The sequence below is a fragment of the Pinus tabuliformis genome, chromosome 7 (genome assembly GCF_031772625.1).
Source record: "Pinus tabuliformis cultivar Carrire ecotype Pingquan chromosome 7, CPIR1, whole genome shotgun sequence".
NCBI classification, from domain to species: domain Eukaryota; kingdom Viridiplantae; phylum Streptophyta; class Pinopsida; order Pinales; family Pinaceae; genus Pinus; species Pinus tabuliformis.
Window position 1 is genome coordinate 919,939,539 of NC_142293.1, and position 22,105 is coordinate 919,961,643.

General features: G+C 37.8%; 1 protein-coding gene across 2 annotated transcripts in view; it reads left to right on the plus strand.

Annotated features, from left to right (window-relative positions):
- The window catches only part of LOC149250657 (bZIP transcription factor 1-B-like), a 176,247-nt gene extending 168,886 nt beyond the window's left edge, over window positions 1-7,361 (plus strand). For both annotated transcript variants that reach the window (XM_089459169.1, XM_089459168.1), the window contains exons 9-13: window positions 5,579-5,627; window positions 5,800-6,113; window positions 6,267-6,344; window positions 6,448-6,573; window positions 6,656-7,361. In XM_089459169.1, coding sequence (XP_089315295.1) covers window positions 5,579-5,627; window positions 5,800-6,113; window positions 6,267-6,344; window positions 6,448-6,573; window positions 6,656-6,739 — 651 coding nt within the window. In that variant the 3' untranslated portion in view covers window positions 6,740-7,361. The remainder of the gene's footprint in view (window positions 1-5,578; window positions 5,628-5,799; window positions 6,114-6,266; window positions 6,345-6,447; window positions 6,574-6,655) is intronic.
- Window positions 7,362-22,105: the final 14,744 nt, after the last annotated feature.

Here is a 22,105-nt window from a genome sequence, read left to right on the forward strand (position 1 = left end):
TGAAGGATCTTGGCTTGATGCATTATTATTTGGGACTGGAAGTATGGCAGAAACCTGGCGAAATCTTCCTTGGTCAAGAAAAATATCTTATTAATATCATTCAAAAGTTTGGTATGATGGACTGTAAATCCACGACAACTCGCATGGTGACTAATTTGAAGAAATTGAGAGACTCTGAGTCCAACTTGGTAGATCCATCCATGTATCGACAATTGATTGTCTCATTGATGTATTTGGTTAATACTAGGACAAACATTTGCTTTGCAGTGAACACGTTGAGCCAGTTCTAGGTGGAACCGAGACATGAGCATTGGATTGCAACAAAGCACATTTTGAGATATCTACGTGGTACTGTGAATTATGGTTTGAGATATGTCTCAAACAATGATGTATGACTGCAGGGATATATAGATTTTGACTGGGAAGGGAGTACAGATGACAAGGAGAGTACTTTAGTTTGGGCTATGCCATGATTTCTTGGATGAGCAGGAAGCAAAGATTTGTCGAACTCAACACTGTAGAAGCAGAGTATATCGCAACGAATGAATTTTGTACTGAAGCAATGCGGCTTAAGAAGTTGTTTGCAGGATTGTTCAACCGAGATTTGTAATTGATAGTAATATATTGTGACAATCAAAGCTACGTGAAGCTTTCAGAGTTCCATGTTCCATGATGGGTTGAAGCACATCGAAATCATGTACCACTACGTCTGTGACATGGTGTAGAAGAGAGCATTCAAGCTCGAGTACATCTCCACTGGTGAGCAGACATTTGATATCTCGATGAAACCCTTTTTCAGAGAGAAGTTCATGTACTTCAGGGACAAGCTTGGGCTTATGGAGATTGCCCCTCTATTTGAGAGGGAATGCTAATATGATAGCCTCATGGACAATCATCTCCCTATGTGAAAGATGTTGACCAGTTGGGGAGAATGGTCCAATAGAGGACAATTATTCTTCTTGTGTCAAAAATGTTGACTAGTTGGGAAGAATAGTCCTAGAAGCTTAGGATCACTCAATTGAGTGCGTGGCTTTCAACATCAGGCTCAATCTCTCCAGATTGGATGAGGAGCCCATTTAACATTGGGCTAGTTTCTTAGGTAGAGTGTGGCCTTTGGAGTTTCACCATGAGTCAAAGAGTTTGACCAGGATGGTGAACCAATGCTAGTGTAGGTCAGGAGTATTGACTAGTTGTGTTAGTGATACCGACTAGAGGTATGATGTCTAGTTGATGCTAAATGTTATGCCACATGTCAAGAGTACTGACCATGATTATGTGTCAGTGGTACTAACCAGTTGTGGCAACTAGTTGATGATGATGCTAATGTTAGTGATGCGGATGAGATGATGATGATGTGAGAGATGTTGATGTCAGAGATGCTGATGATTTTGTTATAAGCTTTTCATAGAGAAATTTGTCAACTTGAGAACACCCATGACAACCATTATGAATACCTTCCTAATTAAGAGGGAGTGTTGATTTTTGTAACTATGGTTGGTCTTCATAATGTATATTTTGGCCCTTGATGTATTTATATTGATTATTATAAAGCATGTTCTTCATGCTAGAGTCAAAAGAAAAATATTTGAGTCATATCCATTTGGACTTTTAAAAGAAGAAAATTTGAATTTGAAATTTTGGCTCCAAAGTTAGTCAAGTCGACCTCCCTCCAAGTCAAGTCGGCCCAGGCAAAGGATACACCCATTCGACCCATCAAAACATTATATATAGATATTTGACCTCCTCCACAAGGCAACAATTTGATCTCTCTCATCAAGAATCTTTTGGGCATGCAAGCGAAGGACAAGAAGGACAAGGAGGATGAAAGAAGGATGAAATTCATCTAGCTCGCACGTGTGGAAGGATTCCCTCTCTCCAATTCACACTATTTTTAGGATAGCTACAGTTATAGGGGCCAACATTTCTGGGTAGTTGCAGGGGGCCAAAATTCTGGGATTCTAGTAGTTTCCGAGAGGCCGAAATTCAGCCTAGGGAAGAACGAGGACTGAGTTACTGGATCAGTTCGAATGGCTTGAGTTGGAGGGTTTGACCATAGATTTATTGAAGGTCAGTTTGATCTAGTTGTTGGTCAAAAGTCTAGGTGTGTCTCTTGTTGAACAAAATAATTTCTCTATTGTAAAGGTTGCTGAGTTTTTCCCCTTAGTGGGTTTTTCGAGGGTAAAGCTTGTGCTCTCCTTGTGCATTGTGATCTGTACTGTTCTATTGCTTTTATATGGTTGAATTTCTGAAGTATAATTGCTTAATGATATACTAGAAAAATTAAAAGAAGATCAACATCATTAGAAGTAATTATGAGTTTTCAGATATATTGTGTTGGTATCTATTGCACTTGAAAAATCAACACATTGAACTAGACCACGAAGTTGTTTGATTATACCTTCATCACTTTAATTTTTTCCAACGCAAAATTTGTAAGGAGCCAGTAAACTAGTTGTGCAAAAGTGGTTCTTGGTAGTGGCTTTGTATCCCAATAACTCATACAAATAAACAAAAAGGAATGCCAAACGTTCCTTTTATTAATTGAGAGTAGAAAATCCTTTAATCTATGCTAGAAATGCTTGCTAGCTTTTCTCCACAATATATATACTAAGGTTCAGACACTATAGAGTTTAAACCCACTGAGGTTCCCAACCATAGCAGTAATGCCTTGCACTACAAAATCTTATCAATGGCGATGAATCCAATCCAATTCACAGCCTACAAAAATCACATTATTCATTAGTATTGGTGTTGGTGCACGCTGTTCGAGTATTAAATTCGAGAAAAGTATATGCATCCCTGCGAGGTTGTTCAAAGGCCTTGTAAATGTTGTGCGGTGATATTTGCTTGTTCGCCATTGTAAAACCCTAGAAACCCTCGTTTGCCACACAAAATCACCCACTCTAATAGAGTCTCAAATGGTGCAGAATTGAGGCTTTTATTGAAAATATGGAAAACCCAGAAATGATTTCAAAAAGTTGAATACCTCTAATAAGGAAGGGGAAAAAAGGGTTTAGAATTTTATACTCGAAAGAAGAATTTGAAATGATTTTAATGGCAGACTAAGGGTTTTGTGCGCCTGGAAATTGGTGTGCTTCACCTCATGTATAACATTTTTCCGTGGGTGTTTTGCTTTGAAGAATATTAATAACATGAGAATCCAACCCAATATGAAGGACTCTTAATATTTAGCCAGGCAAACAACGTATGCCACAACTTGAAAACTAGACAATGTTTATGTGCATGTCAATGTGATGATGTACTCATTCCTTGAGTATGCCACAACTTGAAAGCTAGACAATGTTTATGTGCATGTCAATGTGATGATGTACTCATTCCTTGAGTTTGCTCCACAACTGTAGCCTTAGGGGTGATACGACAGAAGGAGGGAACCTCCCCTAATTTGGTCCATTATGACCAGAATGCGGTTGCAACAACTAGCACAAGATAGGAAACCAACATGTATTTGTTTAAATAAGCTTAGATGAGTAGGAATGACTAGCACAAACATGCAGAGAAATGGTAGAGAGACATATTTTTAGAATTGTACATTGTAGGGATGTAAAAAATTAGTAGAGATGGCATGCAAAGAATCGTAGAGGCATTATGTTTGGTTTGGAAAAATCTGAGCAACACATGCAACCAATAGTCTTTTCCACAACTTCAAATTCAACAATTGAGGAGGGTGTTCAACACTTGAACTCCTCTGTAGATTTTAAAGCTAATACATGAGATCAGTAGCAGTGGCGAAAGCACAAAGCTTGGAAAAAACACATGATCTACAATAGAGAATGTTGAGAAAGGTCAATTGTGGCTCAAATTTGAGTAGGGTAGGAACTCGCCCACTTTGATACCATGTTAAACACACATGAAAATGGCAGGAAAGATATGATAACTTGTGTGATACATTTGTATTCACAAGATGCACATATCAATACATGTGATTCTGACCCTTGGTTTCATATTCCAAGAGGTCTCTTGGACTTCCGTGACTGTTGAAATTCCTCTAGACTAACCCTTACGGATCAGGTGTCCAACAGATGCCTACTCCACATGATGCCCATTCTGTACTACACTTCCTCCACACTAACCCATGCTTGATTGGAGGATTCATCCTCAATTCATGGATGATTTTCATGGTTGGAGATGCATTTAGCCCTTGTCTTGCACTTTTGTAGCCTTGTTATTCGTAAAAGTGCATGCCATCATGCTTGGAGAGGATTTTCTGCTCACATGTGTGGGCAATTAGTGGCATATTTTGTTTTATTGAGTTATTGGGTTGGCTTGTAACCCATTTAGTTCATGTTTTGTAATATCCCTTCCCATAAAAATCTGCTAAGTGCCTTTCTCAATTTTTGTAAATTATGGATGGGGAGAATTTTGGATACAAACTTAGGAAAAGCGGGTGGAGATTAATTAAATTAATGTTGTGAGGTAGTGGAGGCCCCAAACATTAGACAAAGTGAAGATTGATCACATAGTGGGATGTGGAGGCCACCCCATAATGAAATACGCACCCCTTGATGGAGAAATTCGAATGGTTAAGGAGGGGGCTTGAATTGCTTGGTGAAGGGGCCCACATGAAGGAAGAAGGAAACAATTATAAATAAAAGGAAGGCAACATCATTGAGCACTTTTGATCATTTGACAATTTACACATTGTTGCTCAAGCTGTTCAACTGAGTCACAGGTGCTGTTTAGCACCAGAGGTTTCCAAGGGAAAATTTTACCCTCTTCTTCGGTGGACCGTGAGTGCCGCCCTAGGGAGGTAGATTCTACTCATCTTTGGTAGCCGGGGGGATACCATGCAGCGTTGTGAATTTCCTTGGCTCGTTGGGACACAAAACTAGGGAGTACGTAGTTCCTTTGGAGAGTGGGAGTCGGGAATTGAGGCCACATCCATTGTTGGGCTTTCATTGTCCAAATTGTAGGGGGAAAGAAGGGAAATTGCAGGAGCAGAGAGATCCACATCCAGTAGTACGATTTTTTGATGATTGAGCTTGCATCATCATGCCCGGGACTGTGCAGTCATTTGTGGGGGTCGAGTGTGGGGAGGGCTTGAGAGAAATTTCCACACATTAGACATTATTTCATGAAAATCTTTCAACTAAAAGTCACAAGATAACAAGAGATATATCCAATAATAGATCAAGAAGATGGCTCCAAGAAGGAATGAAATATAAACAATTTGGGCTTTGTACTTAATTTAAACAAATTGTTATAATAATTTTGGAGCATTTAAATTGTTCGATAGTCAGGTTTTAGCGTTATATCTATTATGAAACTTGCTGCAAGCTCAGCCCCCTTCTGTGTTTGTGTCAATCAGACAAGCTAACCTTGTGCTTGATTGAATGAGGCAATGATTGTAACTATGACTTGAAGACTGGAAAATATTTGCAGTTCTTCCTGTGACAATGCTCGAGGAAGAATGGTGTTTGTTGATGATCATTGTTTTATTTGCACAATGCGTCCTGAATCATATAATAATATTTACTCTTTGTACCTTCTCAAGTGACTTTATTATCTTATGTGTGAACATTTCATTGGCATGCTAATCTGTATCAGTTGCTTTTGACAGGGTTCACAATCAGGACAGAAAACACACTTTGAACAAGGATCTATGGAAGGTATGTTGCTGACAACCTGATGCTAACTTGGTGCATTGATGGGTTCTCTCATGTTGGTTTTGCTTACGACGTGTAGTCAGTTTATCGTTAAAGATAACATTCATAGTGTAGCACTTTGGTATTTTCCACCAGCTTATTAAGATTTTGTTATGCTTGGCAACTCGGCATGCAGCTGACGAGGCTCAAAATGGTAATGCAACATCTCGCAATGGACAAATTGCAAACACAGACAGGGCATCTGGAGGACAAGTAACAACTATTAATTCAAGCCCAGCAATGGCAGCAGTGCCAATGTCTCTGCCGGGTACATCTGGCACTGCTACAGGTCCTATGACCAACTTAAACATTGGGATGGACTACTGGTGTGTGACAGCTCCTACACCTCTTTCCACTATGCGTGCACAACTTCCTTTATCATCAACAACATCAACAATCATTCCTTCTGCTCAGAACATGCCAGCTATGGGAACAGAGCTATCCCTACAGGTTCAATTCCTTGCTGCATCCTCAACATTTTTTTAGCCCTTATATAGGATTCTAAACAAACTCATTAATATGTTCTTGTTTGACGAACTTCTTGTGTATATAGTAGCTGTAAATCAAATCTGAACACTCAAACCTGCATCTATTAACTTACAGGATGAGAGAGAGCTTAAAAGGCAAAGAAGAAAACAATCAAATAGAGAATCTGCACGGAGATCAAGGATGCGTAAACAGGTAGATTGAATTTTTTCTTGTATGAGAGATAACTGTATACATGGCATTTCCGTTTTGTAAGAATAACTTCATTGAGTTAAATATTACCATGAATTTTCCTCAGGCTGAGTGTGAAGAACTAGCACGCCGGGTTGAAGAGCTTAAAAGTGAAAATTCGGCACTAAGGACAGAGTTGACTCGGTTGCAGGAAGAATGCGAAAAGCTAACTGCCAAAAATAATTCTCTCACAGTAAGAATGGAACTTTGCTAAATGTCTGTGTACTTGAAGGAAAATATTCCATTGCCTAAATTGTTTCCCTTGATGTTTGCAGGAAGAGCTTAAGAATGTTCATGACAATGAATCTAGAGAAACCAGAGTGAAGGATGAGCTGGAAAATGCTGATACAGAACAGTGAGAACAGCAAAATAATATTGCAGAAGCAAGCATCAGAGGATCTGTAAAGAGATCATTAGGAGGAGCCATCACTTAATATAGGTGGACGATCTTGACTAATCTTCAGTGGAAAATCAATGTCAAGTAGATTGTATGTCTGCAAATTAGTTTAATATAGATTTCATCTGATCTTCAAAGTGTTCTGGAGCCCCAGAAATTTCTGGCTATTAACAGGCATGCATGATTTGAACTCCCATGTGATACATCTCGTTATAGGAATTCAGCTACCTCTGTAGGCTTTTTTCCATTTACAGGGGGGTGTATTCAAGAAATGAATTTTCTACGAGATTGGAACATCACTTGATTGAATGACTTGAAGTGTTTGCAAGCAGTTATACGGATTCTCAAAATGAGAAAATCTTCTTGGGCACTCATTTAAATTAGCTTTAGTGTGCTCTCACCTATTGCTTACTGATTGCAGGCAGTAAAGGTAGGGCCTGAAATAAACATTTTTGAAGTAAGAGTTGAATAAACATTTTTGGACATCAATGAACACATGGCGAAAGCTTAAAGGCTACATCTTGTAATACTGGAAACATTCTCATCTTTAATGGTGAATGACCTACTCCATCTATTATATCGTATCAACTGCTGTGCTCCGGGATGATTGTTTGTTGATGTGTTTGACCTATAGAATGTAATATTATATGACTGTCACTTTTGGTCATGCTTTCCTTGACGAAAATGCAGATTTTATCCTCAAGTTAAATCATTTAAAGTTTTTGATGAAACCTTTTCTTGAGCATTTAATAAGCCTTTTTTTGAATCAGTTCAAATGTGACATTTCAATTTTATTTAGCTATTCTTGTTCATGGTATGTTTTCCTTGTATGCGTGGTTATATCGTTACTTTGTTCGTGTTGGGTATCCTCGAGTCTGTTGATTTTTCTGGTGCAATAAATATAAGCACAATATTTGTGAAAACTGATAATTACTTCTAATTATGTTGATCTTCTTTTAATTTTTCCAGCGTATCATTAAACAATTATATTTCAGAAATTCAACAATAAAGCACTAGGACACTATAGATCACAATGCACAAAGAGAACCCAAGATTTACCTTGCGAAAACCCACTAGTGGGAAGACCCAACAACCTTTTCAATAGAGATTCTCCTTTTCAACAAGGGACACACCTAGACTTCTAGTCAAATTGACCTTCAACAAATCTATTGTCAAACCTGGTCAACACCCTCCAAGTCAAGCTTCCAATCTGATTTAGCAACTCAGCCTTCTTGGTCTGCCCTAGGCTGAATTTTGGCCTCCCAGAAACTGCCCAGAATCCTAGAATTCCGGCCTTGCAATCTGCCCAGAAAATTTCGGCCCTGCAACTGCAACTGCCCAGAAAAAGATGTGAATTGGAGAGAGAGATCCTCCACACGTGAGCTAGATAGAGAGAGAGAGATGAATTTGTCCTTTTTCATCCTCGTTGTCCTTCACTTGGATGCCCAAAATATTCTTGCTTGAGAGAGATCGAATTGCTGCCTTGTGGAGGACGTCGAATTGTATTTATATAGTGATCTGCTAGGTTGAATGGGTGTGTATTCTGCAGAGGCCGACTTGACTAACTTTGGAGCCAAGAATTCAATTTCAAAAATTCAAAATTTTCTTTTTTAGAAGTCCACAAGGACATGACTCCAAATAATTTTTTCTTTTGACTTTAGCATGCAAAACGTGCTTTACAATAATCAATATAAATACTTCAAGGGCCAAAATATATGAAGACCGACCATAGTTACAAAATTCAACACTCCCTCTTAACTAGGGAGGTATTCATAATCACTGTCTTCAATGTTCTCAAGTTGATGAATTTATCTATGAACAGGTTATAACAAATTATCATCATCATTAGCATCATCATCAACCTAGTCAACAACTTTGACATAAGGCAAACCAACCTCAACTGGTTGGTACCACTGATCCATAATCCCTGTCGGTATGCTTGATGTTGAGAAACCAAGTGTAATGTAGCCGAACACCTAATTTCTTTTCTTGATAATTACTTGTGAATATTATATGGCTTGTTATTACTTATGTTTTCTTCATCAAACAATTATATATATATATAAACACAGAGAGATGAATTTGTCCTTTTTCATCCTCCTTTCCCTTCTTGTCCTTCACTTGGATGCCCAAAAGATTCTTGCTTGAGAGAGAATTGCTACCTTGTGGAGGAGGCCGAACTGTCTTTATATAGTGATTTGCAAGGTCGAATGGGTGTCTTTTGCGAATGCCAACTTGAATTGGAGGGAGGCCGATTTGACTAACTTTGGAGCCAAAAAATCAATTTTTGAAAATTCAAAATTTTCTCTTTTAAAAGTCCCTAAGGACATGACTCAAAATAATTTTCTCTTTTGACTCTAGCATGAAGAACATACTTTAATATAATCAATATAAATACATCAAGGGCCAAAATATATATTATGAAGACCAACCCAAGTTACAAAATTCAACACTCCTTAACTAAGGAGGTATTCATAGAGCTTCTTCGATGTTCTCAAGTTGACAAATTTCTCTATGAAAAGGTTATAACAAATTATCATCATGATTAACATCATCGTCAACCTAGTCAACAACTTTGACATAAGGCAAATCAACAACCACAACTGGTTGGTACCACTAGTCCACAATCCTAGTGGGTACTCTTGATGTTAAGAAACCAATTGTAATGAAGTCGAAGACCTAAATTCTCTTAATGATAATTACTTGTGAATATTAGATGTCTTATAACTTCTTATGTCTTCTTCCTCAAACAATCATACAAATGTTCCATCTTTTAGAAAAATATAGAGATCGCAATGAGACAAGAGTCACTAAAATTATGCTTGTAGCGAGGGCAAAACCCATAAGGGTAAAATCCAACGATCCTTTTCTTATAGAATCAGATTAAAATGAGAGATATCCAAGACCAAAACAAAGACCAAACTGCTACCAAGATACCAAGTCCAACCCTCCTCAAAGTTACCTCCAAAGACAACGCTGATCAAACTGCTCCAAAATTGGTTAAAGTTTTGAAATTCGGACCTGGAACAAGGGGCTGGAATTTTTGGCCTCTTTCACAAAAAATTCAGACCTCCAAATGTGCAAATTGCATTAGTCAAGTATTTGGTCAACAAAGGGAATATTCTTCTAGTTTTTGACTTGCTTTCTCTCTCCTTTGACTTTGCTTGGTTAAAAAATTCTTCTTGTGATGTGTTGTGAATGTGCTCCAAGTAGGTCGAATTGTCTCTCATATATAGCTGTCCAAGAGGGTCGAATAAGTGTCACTCTGGAGGCCCAGGTCGACTTGCTCATCATAAAATTCAAATTCTTTTTTCTTACGAATGTCCAAATGGGAAATGACTCGTAATTTTTCTTTTGGCTCATAATAAATTCTTTTTGACTTTAAGCTTGAAGAACATGCTTTGTTAAAAATATAATAAGTATAATAAACACATCAATGATAAATTTACATTATAAAGACCAAACCTAATTACAATTTCAACACCCCCTCTTAACTAAGGAGGTATTCATAATGACTCAACGAGATAATCTCAAGTTGAATAATATAAGAAAGGATCCAGATTGACAAGCATTATTATAAACATCATCATGACCAACATTGTCAATTTCCCAAGGCCTTGACAAGTAAGCTCTATTTCTCCACTAGATCAGAGCACAATGCTAGGAGGCATTCAATAGGACACCACACAACCACCTCTTCGAGGTACATACTCCACCTAGGTTCACCAAAGTATGTCCTCCACAAGAGCATTTCCTAATCCGTTGTCATAATACCTGACACAAGGAAATGTTAGTCCTCTAGACCATTCATATACCAGAGCAATGTACTTGACTTATGGTTGTTAGTCTTGGTCACAATACATGTCTCAAGAATGTCGGTCCATGATTATTATCTAATCTACCATTCTCCCTATTTGTGTTCATGTACTTGACTTACGATTCGTTGTCCTGGCCATAATACATGATACATGGAGAACAAGGTGTCCATCCTCACTCCCTCTCAATATAGGAGGAGATATCCACAAGCCAAGCTGTTGAAAAATCAGAAAGGCAGAATTTTTTTCGTTAAGTTGATAATTATTTGTGATATTCTTATGTTCTTATTAAGTTTCTTGTGTTCTTTTATCTTAATTCATCAAGCAATTACCAAACCCATAACATGAAGATCAAAGACACCAGATGTAGGCAGATAGCCAGGGAAAAACCCCTATCTAGGGGAAAACCCAATCAAAAACTCTTCCTTCAATAGTTTCACGAGATGATCCAAGACTCTTGACCAAGACACAGACTTCCTCCCATCACCAAGTCACCCCTTCCCTTCATCTGTAGATGATAACCTTTCAGTAACAAATTCGACCTAGAACTTCGACCTTGTAGCAACAACTGACAACAACTGACAACAACAACTGAACTTCGACCTAGATGCAACACTTCGATCTTGAAGCAACACTTCGACCTGTTGAAAAGTGTAACTAGGTTTGGTCTTCATAATGACATGTAATTATGATTTTATGTAATTGATGTAAATAAGAAAAGTAAAATGATTGTATGCTTGCTTCATGGGTTTCATGAGCAAGAGATTTTATTTTTAGGTGACTCCTATTGAGAACCTTTTAGGATTTCTCTTAAAAGTCATATAGAGTCAATGTCATGTATGAAGAACCCTTCTTGGGCATGTTACTAATGTATGAGTCAATAAGATGGTTTAGTAGCCCTCCAACACAAGCATAAGGTACCCTTCATGTCGACTTCAAGATGAAGTGAAGAACTCTCATGTTGGCTCACCTAATGGAGACACACCTATTCGGATAGCACATGTTGACTTATTTATGGAGGACAAACCTCTATATATAGGGACCTCAGCTTATTCTACAGAGAAATTTTTTACACATCTCTTTGAGATTTCAGGTGGCCTAATGCAGACGCTGTTGAAGAATCAAGGGAAATTATGTATACTAGTATTCTTCTAGACTTGATAACAAGTTTTGAAGAATTTTTGCAATTTATCTTAGCTTGATCTTCTTCTTATTATTAATGTGTGTGTTTTCTTCATCAAACTGCTACCAAAACATAAGAGACAAGAACACAAGATGTTGGCTCTATGTCAGGGCCAAAACCTCTCTCTTAGAGAGCAAAACCCTTTCATAAGTTTCTCTTATTGAAGCTTCTTATTGTTCAATGCCAAACCCTAGGCCCTTGACTAGAATGTCCTCTAAGCACAAGTCAAGTCCTTCCTCCATTTTGCACTTTGTTCCCCGACACTTAGTCTTCCTTCTTCCATCACTTTCTTCCTCGACACTTCATCCTCCTTCATACTTTCACTGGAGATGGACCTAGCTTATGTGAGTTCTAGATGAGATGCTTCTCTTCTATGCTTAGTGAAATCCTCTACTCATGTAGACACCTTCCTTCTTTTGACCAAACGAGATCCTTCTTGAGATGTAGACGTAGACTTGGTGTGACTATACAACAACCCTAGTTCTTCGCACGTGTGGAAGGTATCTTTGTGAATTAGGGTCCTTTCACCTTCGCTTGAGAGAGAGTCTTCTTCGTTTGAGTAGGAGGCCTTGTAGGCCTAACTTTCTAGCCCAAACAGAGATAAATATAGGACTGTTATGTTTCTACTGTTATGGTTGTAGAGATGCCTCTGTTTTTTGCACGTGTGACTGTTTTCCACCCTAGAAACAATCCTTTTGACTTCGATCTAGACTTCTCCTTCTTCACTACACTAGAGGCTCCTTACACTTGTCTTTTCTTCACCTTTTCTTGATTGTCCTTCTTTGTTGATTTTAGAGATGAGTACTTGTTGTTTGAGGAAGTGGATAACCTCTATATATAGAGGACTGTCCCTCCTTTAGGCCGACTTGAAGATTCTTCATCGTTTTTTCTCCTTGGATGATGTCGTTGCATGGAGAGGACTTGACTTTGCTTGGAGGGATTTCCTTTGACTCTTTATACTAGTATATACATGGTGTAGCATGCCCTTAAGGGTCTTCAACATTTTCTTTTGACTCTTCGATTCTCCTATAACACTTTAACATGTGCTAGACCTACTTCAGTGAGCAAGAAACTCATTGATAAATATAACAAAAATAATATTTCTTTTCTTGAATAAATACAAATATCAAAAGTACATTTATGAAGGCCGAACCTAGATACACTTTCTTCAACACTCCCTCTTAACTAGGGAGGTATTCATAAATCATTACAATGTATTTGGCTATTTTTCAATCTTGAAGAATTCACATAAGAGAAACCAGATTGACAATCCATCTGTTATAACATCATAGTAACCAACATTGTCCATAACAAGGCCTTGACTAACAACTCTATCTCTCATTAGATTAGAGCACAATGTTGGTGAGACCAATGACTTGTAGACACCTTAGTCATTATATCTCAAGGCACTGACCCACTCGGGTGTTCATTGAGGATGACATTCTAGGACTATTCTTGTCTTGGGTTCCCAACGCTTAAAGAATATCAGTCCTCTTGCCTACTCTTGTCTTGGATGCCCTACACAACCTCAAAGAGTATCAAATGCCAGATGATTACCCAATCCTCCCATTCTTTCTTCCCAAGTGAAGACAAGAATGTTGTGTTTATCTCTTCCTCTCAATTGAGGAAGATATGCCCAAGTATCCTCTGACAAGGTACTTCTCCAAGTTCCTTTGTAATTGGGAACTTGTTATAACTCCCTCTTAGCTAGGGACTTGTCCATTCATCAACAACTTCTTCTTTGTGGGTCCTTCAGCTGCTTGATCTCCTTCTTTGATGTCCTGAATTCTTTGTTCTAACTTCTTGGTAGGGCACCGACCATCGATCACTTTCCTTCTTGGCTTGGTCATGTCATTGCTTCTTCATGGAAAGTGTCCCTTGATGTGTGTCAGGTTCTTTCATCATCTGGCTACTCCTTTGTCATATATGTCTATGCTTTTAGAATAGTTATCACATATATGCTTAGTTGTACTTGCTTCCATGCTTCGATTTGGTAGCCTTCATGACTTCATCCTGACTTGCTTCAACATTAGATAGTTTTTTTGTTGGATGGCCTCTTCATCATGACATCTTCGTAGCGTTGAATCATCTATATGTACCTTACTATCTCCAAGGCCTTCATAGGTGTTAAAGGTCCTTTGATCTTTTTCTTCCTTTGTCAGAGTTGTCATGCCTTCTTTTGGGAGATGTCTTGTTAGATAATGATTCCTTATCACCGTGGTGTTATTCACATGCTTGATCTCTCTCTTCATTTTCTTCTTCTTGATTTGTTTAAATAACAACCTTATACTTCCCCATGAGAGCACTTTCTTCTTTTCCTGCTTACTTGAGCTAGTCATCATTTCTTCTTTACATGTCTTTTAGTTAGCAATCTTGTACTCCTTAGGAGAGTATTTTCTTCTTCACTTGCTTCATGGAGTAGTCAACAACCTTATGCTCATTATGTGAGCACTTCTCTTGCTGACTTGTACATGTTCTTGAGTATGCCTTCGGTGAAAGAGATATTTTTGTACTAGATCACATCTTAGATATATTCCCATGACTTAATAATATATAAGACGACTTGAATTTACCTTTTAGTGCTTGCATACCTCATCTTGATTCTGCTTTGATCATCTTGACTTCATTTGATGGTACTTCTTGATTGATGTAGCCCTTCTTTGCTTCATCCATTCTTGCCTGCACATCATTCTTCCTTGTATTCCATGACTGGAATTCTTGTTGACACATTTGCTCTTATTTATGAACTTTCTTGTGAAGATTCTTGTCATAGGATCTTGTAGATCCTCATCCTGCAAATGTCTCTTTCTTTTGATGATGGTGGCCTTCTAGGATTTGTACAATCATGATCACTTATTCTTTTATCATGGATGAGGTCTTATAATAGGTATGCTCCTTCTATATGAATATCTTGAGCTATATGTACACTATGCTCCTATATTCTAGAAGATTTTTCTAAGCATGCATTTTGTTCTATTTCTAAATGCTCCTTCTACATAAGTATTTTGAACTCTATGTACATCATGCTTCTAAATTCTAGAAGATGTTTCTAGCCATGTATTTTTATTCTATTCCTACATGCTCCTATATTACTCAAAACTTTGAAAGAAGACTTTAAGTAAAGAAGTAGACTTAGTCATAGTACAGATCCAAAGGATCTTCCTTCTTTTGCTTCTTATCTTCTTATTTCACCTCTTGAGTCATGCGAGCTTCTTCCCTTTTTCTTTTGTTGTTGTTGTTGTTCTTAAGTTTTGGACAATTCCTTTTGTAGTGTCCATATTCTTGACATCCAAAGCATTGGATTTTGGACATATCTCTATTGTTTGTTCTTCGTGGACCAAATTTGTCAAATTTTCCCTTTTTCTTGGGCATGGTTGCAAATTCCTGCTCCTTTGATCCCACATCCTCTTTTCCTTTGAGTTTAGTTTCCTCTATTTTTCATAGAGACCATAATTCACTTAGTGGGGTAGTTTCCTTCTTAGCATATGTGCTTGATGTGAAGTTGCCCCAATCCTCAGGTAGACCATTGAGTACTACGGTTGTCATTTCTCTGTCAGACATGACTTCTCCCAGCTCTTGAAGTTGATCCCTCATCTTAGAGATCTTCATGAAGTATGAAGCTATTCCTTCCTTTGATATCTTGATCTTATACAAATCATTTCGAAGATATATCACTTCTCCAACTGTGCTTACCGAGAATAGCTCTATTAGTTTGTTATAGATTTCTTTTGATGTTTCAAATTTGGAGACATAAGGAATGAGAGAGTCTTTGATGTTAAAATTTATCTTAGCTTGATATTCTTCTTATTATTAATGTGTGTGTTTTCTTCATCAAACTGCTACCAAAACATAAGAAACAAGAATACAAGATGTTGGCTCTCTGCCAGGGCCAAAACCTCTCTCTCTCTTAGAAAGGAAAATCCTTTCGTAAGTTTCTCTTATTGAAGCTTTTTATTGATCAATGCCAGACCCGAGACCCTTGACGAGAATGTACTCCAAGCACAATTCAAGTCCTTTCTACATTCTACACTTTGTTCCCCGACACTTCCTCCTCCTCCATTTTTTGACTGGAGATAGACTTAGCTTATGTGAGCTCTAGATGAGATTATTCTCTTCTATGCTTAGTGAAATCCTTTACTCATGTTGACACCTTCCTTCTTTTGACCAAATGAGATCCTTCTTGAGATGTAGATGTAGACTTGGTGTTACTGTACAACAACCCTATTTCTTTGCACGTGTGGAAGGTATCCTTGTGAATTATGGTCCTTTCACTTCGCTTGAGAGAGAGTCTTCTTTGCTTGAGTAGGAGGCCTTGTAGGCCCAAATTTCTAGCCCAAACAAAGATAAATATATGACTGTTATGTCGTTGTTGATATGACTATAGAAATGCCTCTGTTTCTCGCATGTGTGACTGTTTTCCACCCTATAAACAATCCTTTTGACTTCGATCTAAACTTCTTCTTCGCTGCACTAGAGGCTCCTTACACTTGTCTTTTATTCACCTTTTCTCGGTTGTCCTTCTTTGCTGATTTCAAAGATGAATACTTGTCGTTTGAGGGAGTGGAAAACCTCTATATATAGAGGACTATCCCTCCTTTAGGCCGACTTGAAGATTCTTCATCGTTTTTCTTCTTGGATGATGTTGTTTCATGGAGAGGACTTGACTTTGCTTGGAGGATTTCCTTCAACTCTTTATACAAGTATGTACATCGTGTAACATGCCCTTAACGGTCTTCAACATTTTCTTTTGACTCTTTGATTCTCCTATAACACTTTAACATGTGCTAGACCTACTTCAATGAGCAAGAAAATCATAGATAAATATAACAATTCTTGAATAAATACAAATATCAAAAGTACATTTATGAAGATCGAACCTAGTTACACTTTCTTCAACAAAGGCAAGTTCAGATATCAATTAGATGAAGAAGCTCGAATAGTGTACATGATTGCAGAGATCAAGTCAGTGTTATCTCACAATCAAGGAGTTCGGTCTACCTTTGAAATTCAGGTGACAATTACAGTGACAAGGAAAGAAACAAGTTTGGATTGCAGTGACAAGTATTTCAATAGTGTAGTGACAAGGGTTTCTTATCTTCAATGCTACTGCACCAAGAGTTTGCAAGTGTTGAAGTCTCACCATAATCTCAGTGGAATCTCAATCACAGTCCATGAGGTCTCTGTGTGATAAGATCTCGTGAATGTCTTAGTGATGGAAGAGGAATCAAGAGGAAGAGAGGAGCAAAAGGTTGACAATCAAGCGAACTAGTGTCTTGATCTTGGAGTGGCTAATAAGTCTAGGATCTTGGTCTTGGTATTGGTATTTGTCAATTGGAATCTCTATAAGAAGAATTTGTGTGGGTTTTCCTCTCAAAGAGTGAGAGGTTTTGGCCCTGGCTCATGGCCTACATTCGATGTCTCTTGTCTAGTTATGTTGATGCATTGGTAGCTGTTTGATGAAGAAGAACACTAATAATCTAAGTAGAAGAAGATCCTAATCTAAAGTTGTAAAAAGCATTCACAAACAGTTACTAATAGAAGAGAAATCACCTATTCATGATGGCCTAGATTTCTCAACATGGAATCAGAGCTAAGGTAACAAAGTCAAGAAAAGGGCATCTTATCAAGGGACACTCTAGGATCGAGTTTCAAGAAAGGCATCAAAGAAAGTAGGAGGATATCAAAGTGAAAGTTCAAGATATACATTGAAGAATCAAACCCTAGATCAAAGAAGAAAGTCTACACCAACGAAAGTTTTGGGATCCTCTAGTCATCATCAAAAGACCACAAAGTCAAAACCATAGAAGCATTTATGATATGCACTCATTCACCACCGAAGAAATAGAAGTATCTTGAAGACAAAGAAGGCTAAAGGCATTGACATCACCTTTAAAAGGCTATAAGGTAAGTTCCCTCTCTTTGAAGTAAGGACCCTCCCTTATCCTTGATGAAGATAATCCAAGGAAGCATTAAGACATTCTCATCAATCACCATCAACACAGGGAGCTAGATCAAAAGGCATTGTCATCATAAATGGGGCAATCTCCTTTTATTGAAGAAGATCATCCAAAATGGAACTAATACATCTTCGTCAACCATGATCAAAAGGATCAAGTTGAAGATTTCATCTTCGCTTGTCAAGTAAGTATCTTTTATTCTATAATATAGTCTAGTAAAATGACTTCATTTTGCAAGGAATCTTTAAGTTGGTTGGGTCATCGGACTTCCTTGCATGGAAAAGGAGGATAGACATAGTCCTTGAAGAAAGTGAAGTCATTGATAATATCTATGGAAGAGTCTCCAAAGCATCCGAAGGTCAAGCATTATTTGAATACATGGAAATGTATCAAAAGTCTCAAGGGATTCCTATGAAATTAGTCAAAGGTCCCCTCATTCCCTATATAGCAGGATTGGAGACATCAAAGAGATATATGATAAGTTGGTAGAACGATTCTTTGAAGTTGCGATAATAAAGGTCATATCACTTAGATCTACAAAAATTGAAGGTATCAAAGGATGAAGGGATATCTTCATAAGATCTCAACAAAAATATCTAGGAGAGATGATTTCAGATAAGGAAATAATCCCCGTTGCTCTAAATACACTAACTGATGAACAAGGTAACAAACGTCTGTGAGGATAAGAAAGCTACCCCATTCAACAACTTGTGGTTTCTATCCAAGATAGAAGAATAAATGTTGAGGGAAAAAAGTGTTCAGACACTTGTCGAAAGTAAAGAACATAGCTAAGATTCAATGTTATGAGCATTTCAGGAAAGATTTTCCTAAGCTCAAGAAGGACAATAACAAGGAAGATAGAGAAGAAATCAATTTCACTAAAGAAGTGGAGGAAGCTGAAAGAAGGAAGTCCAAGGAAGAGGAAAAGAATTAGAGGCAAGAGTTCATGACATCACCATAGGAAACATGAAGGATGTTTATGACAATCAATTATGAAGGATATATCTCTTGGGAACCTCATTGAAAGCTCAAGTGACACTTATGGGAAAAAGAAGAAGTCATCCGGGACAAGTCTCATCATACATCATGAAACATCTGCTAGATAGGGATATGCAAGATCCTCAAGATTCCTTGATGGAATCCTCATCGGAAGGTTCCTTGATCTAGAGAGGAAGCAATTATTTCATCAGGAACTCCAACTTGTGGGATTCATGGGATGATGTTATGATGACATAAGAGATGAAGCAGATCAAGAGGTTGAAGCTCTTTTAAATCAAGGAAGCTACTGAAAGAAGCCTAGATGACCTAAAGGTAAATGAGGTATCTATGTATTCAATATTATAAAGTCATGTTGTATGGTTGCAGGTAACATGGATCATTGCTCTATCTTGTGAAGCATGATTAATGAAAATGAATCTCCTTCCATGAAAGGATGTCGGAAGGCACAGGTCACACGACGAAATCAACATAATATGACCTCATATGAAGTATGAGGTGGTTGACTACATTTGAGGAACTCTAATTGGAAGCTCATGGGAATGAAATGTGTGAAGAAAGGAAGGAAGAGATCGTGAAATATGCAACCAGGATAAATGAAATCAACATTTGGAAGACCAAGAAGATTTGACTAGGATATCTCCATGAAAGATATGAAGAATCTGATGGAGCCTGGAAAAGAAAGAGACCATATATATATATATATATTTGGGAGATGTGTTGATATGTATGCAGGATGACGATGCAAACTTGTAGATGACATGATGAAAGACCATCACATAGGTAATGTTAACTATAATGTTCATTCCTTTATTTTTGAACAAATATCTGGTTGGGTGTATGCAGGGCTTCCAAGGGAAGATTTGTGGATGTCTTCGACCACTGATGCACATGTAGCAGGATGAAATATCTGTAAGTAAACATGGCGTGAAGAAAGTAGCATGGCATGAAGGAAGGCCAAATATAGACTAATGGATCACTTTTCGATGATGACATGACTGACTCATGGTTTAAAGTGATGGATGGTCAATGCCCTATGTAAAAGTCCCAAACATGAAGAATCCTAGATAACGAAAAGAAGTTCATGACACCATGAGGAGGATTTCTTCAAGTAGTTGGTTGTCCCATATTCTCCACTTAAGGAGTTGTTGTAGGTCCCTAATTAAGTTTAAGCCTAGAAACAAGTTTCTTACTTGGAAGAAACTTGGAAATTCCTAAGCCAAGAGGGAGCTTCGGTACATTCCTTCTGTAGGAATGAGTACATTCATTTATTGGAATAGATATGTCCTCCTTAACTGAGAGGGAGAGATAGGAACATCATTTTGGTCTTCACCTGGGAAGACATAATGGAGGATTTGGTAATCATTTGGCATTCAATGCTCTTTGAGTATGAGATAGGGCATCCAAGACAAGAGTAGTTGTAGAGGACCAATATTGTTTGAGCACTGGGGAGTCCAAGATAAGAATAGTCCCGATGGAACCCACCCTGAGAACTCGGGTGGGGTATGTTCCAAGAGAGACAATGATGAGAGTGTCTAGAAATACTTGGTCTCACCAACATTGAGCTCATATCTTATGGAGAGATAGAACTATTAGTCAAGGCCTTGCTATATGACAATGTTGGTTGATATGATGCTAAACGAATGGGTTGCCAATCTGATTCTTCTTTTAAGAAATTCTTCAGATTGAGAATGAGTACCATTATGAATACCTCCCTAGTTAAGAGGGAGTGTTGAAAAATGTAACTAGGTTCAGTCTTCATAATGACATGTAATTATGATTTTTATTTAATCGATGTAAAGAAGAAAAATAAAATGATTGTATGCTTGCTTCATGGATTTCATGAGCAAGAGATTTTATTTTTAGATGGCTACCATTGAGAGCCTTTTTGGATTTGTCAGAAAATTCATATAGAGTCAATGTCATGTATGAAGAACCCTTCTTAGGCATGTTACTAATGTATATGAGTCAATAAGATGGTCTAGTAGCCCTCCAACACAAGCACAAGGTACCCTTCTTCATGTCGACTTTAAGATGAAGTGAAGAAATCTCATGTTAGCTCACCTGATGGAGGCAAACATATTCAGATAATACATGTCGAGCTATTTATGGAGGAAAAACCGCTATATATAGGGACCTCAGCGTATTCCAAAAAGACAGAATTTTCAAACATTTCTATCAGTTTTTTAGGTGGATAGTTGTAGAGATAATTTTAGACCTCTCTTAGATTTCGGGTGGCCTAATGCAAAGGCAAGTTCAGATATCAGTTCAATGAAGAAGATTGGATAGGGTACATGATTGCAGAGATCAAGTTGGTGTTATCTCATAGTCAAGGAGTTTGGTCTACCTCTAAAATTCAGGTGACAATATAGTGACAAGAAAAGATATAAGTTCATATTGCAGTGACAAGTATTTCAGTATTGCAGTGACAAAGGTTTCTTATCTTCATTGCTACTACAACAAAAGTTTGCAAGTGATGAAGTCTCACCACAGTCTCAATGGAATCTCAGTGACAGCGCCAACGATATCTTAGTCCATGAGGTATCCGTGTGATAAGATCTTGTGAATGTCTCAATGATGGAAGAGGAATCAAGAGGAAGAGAGGAGAAAAAGGTTGACAACCAGAGAACTAGTGTCTTGATCTTGGAGTGGCTAATAGGTCTAGGGTCTTGGTATTTGTCAATTGGAATCTCTATAAGAAGAAGTTGTGCGGGTTTTCCTCTCAAAGAGTGAGAGGTTTTGGCCCTGGCTCATATCTTACATTCAATGTCTCTTGTCTATTTATGCTCATGCATTGGTAGCTGTTTGATGAAGAAGAACACTAATAATTTAAGTAGAAGAAGACCCTAATCTAAATTTGTAAAAATCACTCACACGCAATTACTAATAGAAGAGAAATCACCTATTCATGATGGCCTAGATTTCTCAACACGACCTAGAAGCAACAACAAAATTTTCACCTTCCCAACAACAGAATTTTGACCCAACATAAATTCAAACCAACAAAAAAATAACTTCAATCCTGATCTAGTACTTCTAACTTCTAGCAATAACCCAACAAATTCACATGTGTGAGAGAGAGACATCCCAAAAACTTCGACTTTTATCCTTCTCCAAAAATTCTTCTTCTTCTCTTGAAATTTCACAGTTTTTCTGCTCCTTCTATATCGAAATTGTGTGTGTGTGCTTCAAATGAATCAAATTGCACTATATATATACCCTTTTTGGGAGTTCGAATTACCCTCATGTAGGCTGACTTGATCATGTAAGGGGTGACTTGGTGTGGAGGTGACAAATGACTTATTTTACTCAATATTAATTCTTTTTACATTATTCAAAAGCCCAAGAAGGGTCTCATTAAATGGACATTGGCTCCA